The sequence below is a fragment of the Benincasa hispida genome, chromosome 4, assembly GCF_009727055.1.
Source record: "Benincasa hispida cultivar B227 chromosome 4, ASM972705v1, whole genome shotgun sequence".
In the NCBI taxonomy this organism is placed as follows: Eukaryota; Viridiplantae; Streptophyta; class Magnoliopsida; order Cucurbitales; family Cucurbitaceae; genus Benincasa; species Benincasa hispida.
The window spans coordinates 33,999,862-34,005,692 of NC_052352.1; the positions used below are offsets into that span (position 1 = coordinate 33,999,862).

General features: G+C 33.4%; 1 protein-coding gene across 1 annotated transcript; it reads right to left on the reverse strand.

Annotated features, from left to right (window-relative positions):
- Window positions 1–716: 716 nt before the first annotated feature.
- LOC120075036 (adenosine kinase 2) lies at window positions 717–4,255 on the reverse strand. The gene is made up of 12 exons (XM_039028183.1): window positions 4,034–4,255; window positions 3,614–3,667; window positions 3,257–3,303; window positions 3,126–3,157; window positions 2,920–3,021; window positions 2,764–2,831; window positions 2,344–2,420; window positions 2,125–2,222; window positions 1,974–2,044; window positions 1,774–1,840; window positions 1,496–1,679; window positions 717–1,203 (listed from the first exon to the last, which is right to left on the reverse strand). Exons 1-12 carry the CDS (start codon window positions 4,114–4,116, stop codon window positions 1,061–1,063), a joined length of 1,026 nt encoding a protein of 341 aa, XP_038884111.1. The 5' UTR covers window positions 4,117–4,255; the 3' UTR covers window positions 717–1,060.
- Window positions 4,256–5,831: the final 1,576 nt, after the last annotated feature.

Consider the following 5,831-nt stretch of genomic DNA (forward strand, 5'->3'; position numbering starts at 1 on the left):
CAAAAGAAGTTGGAATTAATAATAAAACAGATGCTAATTGATTTGTTTGTTAAATAGCCTAAACAAAAATGTAAAAGTGGGTGTATCGGGCATAAAGTAAAGTAACTACTATCAGTTTCAAAGTTGGAAATTCGAATTACTTCACATCATCTGAAACTCAAAAAAAAAAAAGTTTGATATTCTCTTCCTGTCATTTTTAATTATGAAATCTTGTTTTGTTAGATTGAATCCACTCTTTGTTTTAGTTTGGCCTAAGAATATCTTTATATACATTTTTCTCATAAAAAAGTACATCTTTTCATTTTTCATTTTTTTTTTTTAGTTATATAGAACAACTAAAAACAGAAAATAAAAATTAGGGTTAATTCAGATTGGCACACTACCTATTAAACCAGTGGTTCAAGATAATATGTAAGAGTGTGTATGATTCACCAACTTCATAAGTTCAATGTTAAATAACTCAACTCCACAAACTTCAATATTGTGCACATTTATTAAGAAATTTCATCTTCTCATCTCTCTTTTACACATTTATCAAGAAAATCTACCTTCACAACTTTTCTCTATGAAGTTTGAACACACATTTCCTAACTCCATATTTCATAATTCAACTCAACATCCCAAATACCTCCTTTAACTTACCTTAATTGGAATATATCAACAACTATCACCGGTGAGATATTTTTTAGAAAGCTTCAACTTAAAATGGATATGAATTCAACCTAAATGATAGAGCCAAAATTCTTCTTGATCAGTTTAAAGATACATCCAAGATTACAACTTCAGTACTAAAGATACATATGGTTCAAGATTAAACTAGAGATCAGTTCAGCTTCAGAGTCTAGCTCAAATGAAATTTTTCATCCATATCCTGGATGAGAAGAAATACTCAAGAAAAATTGGACATTCAAAAAAGAATCGACTCCCACGCTGGATGGATGGATTTAGGAGTAAATATGTAGGCTTTCATAATAAAGTACTACAGAGGATGAGGTGAAAATTGCTGCTACCCTACCATGGAAAGGAAGAATGTGATAATCCTGCACTGAACCAAAGCTGTTTAATTGTAGTCGGGTTTCTCCGGGTAGGTGCAGCCTGACCTTTGGATTATCACATTAGACGCATAGCAACCGGCTTTCACACAGTCTTCAATGGGCTTCTCTTGAACAAGTTGAGATAAGAATCCCCCAACAAATGCATCTCCTGTTGCAAGAACGACAATCACAAATCGAAAGAGGAGAAAACCAGCTTCAATATTGAAAGAAAGGTACAACTACGCGTGCCCTCACAGTATAACTTAATAAATTATACGATAAATGGGGGGATGCAGAAGTATTTCAATAAAAATTCCCTAAGAAAAGTATATATTGACTTGCCAATCTGGACATAGCTTAGTGTGATGGTTAAGTTTCTAGCTAGAGAATGATTGAACTCAAAAAAAAATTAACTCAGAATTTCCATGCATTTGCCAAGTAGAGAGATGAAGACCATATACCTGCCCCATTGGTGTCAACCAACTTCTCCTTGGGCAACAAAATAACAGGGAACAGTTTTGCCTTCCCATCTTCAGCAACCACCACAGGATCAGCACCTTGAGTGATAACAGTGATCCTCTTGCGTGTTCCCGAAGCCTTTGGCCACTGGGAAATCTTTATGGCAATCTCCTCGACATTGTCAGTCTAATCAGAAAAGACACCTAAACTTAGTGATCTGTGAGAGAGCTTCAGTTCAGTTTTTCGATTTAAGAGCCCAAAAGAACCTTCTGAAAATTACCTCCCATCCATGAACTTTTGAGAAGGTTCTTGCTTCTGTCTCGTTTCCAAAAACATAATCCATGTACCTGTATCAAAAATCAAGCCAATAGTCCATTACAACAATCGTGACCAATGAAGCCAGCGACTAAGACCATCAGAAAGGAAAAAGTTCCACATCCATTGCATTAAAGATGGTAGAGAAAAGGGCACAAGACTTACGGCAGAGCTTTCTCCTGCACATCTCTGAAGAATTCACAAATGAAAGGAGCAGAAAGATTCATGCTGAAGACCTGCAAAGCACAGTAACTTTTCTAAAGTGCTGAAACTAGAATTCAAAGGAATTCTATTCAAACAAGTGTGGAAATGTCACCTTGTTGTTTGCAGCAGCATGAGCGGCAACGAGTTGGATGGACTCTGGGGAAACCGTCAAGAAAAATCCAGCAATATAGAAGTATTTTGCCTGTTCCACTGTTCAAAAATAAATTTGCATTGAGGTCAGACCTGTTGGCTGTTGTGAGTAACATATGGTCTCTAGATACACGGGAGAGGGAGGGAAAAAAAAGGTATGGAGTGGAGGAGAAATGAGTACCGAGTGCCCAGTTTTCAGGTTGCTTCAAGTGCTCAGTTTTGTAACAGTTTGCTGCTGACAAGTTAGCAACAAGTGACCTGTGAATTGTCAATATAAGTTATACTTGACTTGACATGAAATATGGACATTTATAGTTCTGATGCATGTAAGTACAAATTATATGTTATCTGGTTGATAGGAATTTAAGTAGAAATATTAACAATGAAACATGAAAAGGAGTTTATCACCTAGTTTCAACACATAGAAATTTAAATGAACTTCAAAAAATTAGAAAAAAGTAATACTACATTGTTTCCAAAAGCTTAGTCACATAAAACATTTTTATAAACATGAAAAGAGTGTGAGCATAGTATGAACACAAAGATATATGTTTAACTAGATAAAATCACTTTAAGGGGATTGAACATCAGATGAAAATACCTCTCACCACCAACAACACAAACAGCACATGTACCGGTGGGAGTAGTTTCATCCTCGTAATATTGTACCTAAATACATTTGATTTCATATTAATCATAGACATTTCTAGTAGATAATTTGAAACTACTAGACAGTTGAAACATGTGCCAGACATACATTGACACCAGCAAGCTTTGAGTTTTTCTTCATTTCCTCCCCAAATTTGTCCTTTCCAATGGAACCAATATAACTAGTAGCACCAGGAATTTGAAGCATCCACTGAAAATACCGAGAAAATATCAAATAGGATCAAAGGAGAAGTGAAACTTGATTTCATAAAACTGTATTCGGGGTAAAATGTCACCAATGAGGCTACAACCAACCTGAGCAACTTTAATGGAATTCTGAGTGGCACCTATCAGGTAACAAAAATAACGTATTTACACAAATGATCAAGTAAGAAGAGGTAAATATTCAGAAGCACTTGAAAAAATTATTAAAAAAATCAAAATACCTCCAGCAATATATTCCACATTGTCTTTAGCAGCCAGTTCCTCGTACCTTCACAAATTCATCAGTAAAAGTTGTAATGTTAGGATTTAAGTTAGGATTTAAGCTTATAAACAAAGTAAAGAACGCATGATACAAAACAATCAACCAACACAACGCTCACCATTGAAAACAAAATCATTAGGAACTAGAACTACACAACACATATCTTCCATTTACAAATTCATTTGCCTGTTTCCTAAGGAAAAAAATATGCAACTTCAAACCAATCAACCATACTTCCTCCCGAATCCGGATGAATCTGTAGGGAAAAACTAGAATACCATGATTGCAGATGAAAAAGAGTAAGAAAGAAACTCACATGGGCAAATGTTTCTCTTCGGCAAGAATAGCATTGTTTAACTTGATATCATATCTGCCAATAAGAAACATAAATTAATCGATAACACATTGCTACAGAGCTTCTTCCAACAAAAACCAATATATACATTCATAACAATACACAGCAAATCACAAGCGTGCATTAGTCGCTACTTTACACTACACTGTCAAAGCACCAGAAAACCTAACGCGTATAGATCTTGTATTAATTTCTCCCGCAAAACCAAAGTGTACATAAAGAAACAGAAACAAAAAGTGACAGATCTGCCATGTAAAACCTAAACCACCTCCAAAATACTTAGATCTATTCTGTAAACGTCTCATTCACTTGTTTTCGTGATGCATTGGAGCAAAATAATGGAGAAAAGAAAAAACAAGAGAGAGATGGAAGCGAGCTTACTTCTGCAAGAAATCATTGTCGACGACGGCGGAGATGTCAAGCAGGGGGTTGCCCATTCCCAAAATGATCTTCTCGTACGCCATTAGAGGTAGATTTTGAAGCTGAAGAACCGAGAGAAACAAAGAAAGAACAATGAACAGCTTATTGGAGAAGAAGAGAAGGCAATGTACTTCGGAACTTTTGAAGGAGGTCACTGAGAAGAGAGTCACTGTTACGCGTCACCCCCCTTTTTATTATTACCTTTTAAGAGTCACTTTTTATATTAAAACAGAAAGTTAATTATTTTATTATTTTATTAATTAACTAATTACAAGCTTTAATTTGTGTCTATTTAATATCTCAACTTTTAAATTATCTAACAAAATTTATAATTTGTCATTTTCTTTTATTTGAACGGTCTATTTCCTCCTTAAAAATTTTTCTTTCACTAATATCATGTCATGAACATTTTTAAATTCAACCACGGATGATGAAATTCGAACATCTGATATTTAAGAAGGTATAACTGTTGGACTTGTGCCCTAAATTCTTGTAACGGATTTGTTTATTAATTTAATTATTACTTCTGCAATATTAATTTAATCATTAACCAAAAAAATCTAAGGTTATCACATGTAATCTCGAATAGTATGTAGTTGACCTACAAGGTGGATCATGTTCTAGAGATAACCTAAAAGGTCTATAGTATATGGATAAAGTTAGGGTGTCTTATCCTATGGATACGGCCTACTTTATAATAATTACAAATCATTTAATCTAAACTATTCATGTGGAAACATGTGAGTAAGATATCTATACAAATAGTTTGTATAAGACCGGACCGCGAAATATTTAATCTCTCTTTGTAAATTCAGTTATAAACTCTTTTCTATGAGGTTAGCCCTTTGATTTGCATGAGTGAAAGTGATCCAAGTTGTCGACTCAATAAGCCTTACTATTTTTGGGACTTGACTAAATGGGGAGCTGTGAACATGGTTTCACAAGATGGAATTCACTCTTTCTAGGGTAAGTGATGAGTAGTTCCCTTAAATATTAGTTTTGGATCTTGAACAAGATGTATCGCCCTCTCACTGGCCCAAAAGGTACTTAGTTTATGGTTGGATCATAAACAAATTGTTCATTAGAAATTAGTAGAACTTAAGGAAAAGAGGTAACTATAAGGGTAAAATGGACGCTTAGCCCAACTATAATTATGAACAACTCGTGAATGATCAACTTGCTTATACTGATTATATCCATGGACACAACTTGTCCTACAGTGAGTTTAATTATGAGTCTATAGTGGTTTGCCATGTAATTAATGAACGAAGGTTAATTTAATTAAAGAGTTTAATTAATTAATCTTGGATCATTGGAAATTATAATCTGTAGGTCCATAAGGTTCTCTTACTAGTTCACCACGGACCAATATCGATCAATTACGTTGAAAGAATATTTAAAATGTTCAAATTTATGAGGAAAAATATTAATTGTATTTGATACAATTAATTACATGATTTATTATAAAGCTTATTTGGATGAGATTCAAATTATAACTTTATAATATGGAGAACTGATTTATTTTAATATAATTCAAATAATTAATTAGTTATTTGGATGAGATCTATATAAATAAATAAATTATTTAATTTGAAAAGATTCGAATTAAAAAGATAACGGGAGAATTGATTTATTTGAATATAAATCAAATAATTAATTATTTGGATGAGATCCATATAATTAAGTTATTTAATTTAAATAAGATTTAAATTAAATAATTGGAGAAAGAATTAATTAATGGGGGATTTTTATATATAGA

Excerpts from the sequence above, each read along its gene's own strand:
- LOC120075036 (XM_039028183.1), bottom strand. The coding sequence starts at position 4,116 with ATGGCGTACGAGAAGATCATTTTGGGAATGGGCAACCCCCTGCTTGAC. Across the intron at positions 2,832-2,919 it reads CAAAGCTTGCTGGTGTCAAT|GTACAATATTACGAGGATGA; the intron begins GTATGTCTGGCA and ends AAATGTATTTAG. Across the intron at positions 2,045-2,124 it reads ATGCTGCTGCAAACAACAAG|GTCTTCAGCATGAATCTTTC; the intron begins GTGACATTTCCA and ends TGTGCTTTGCAG.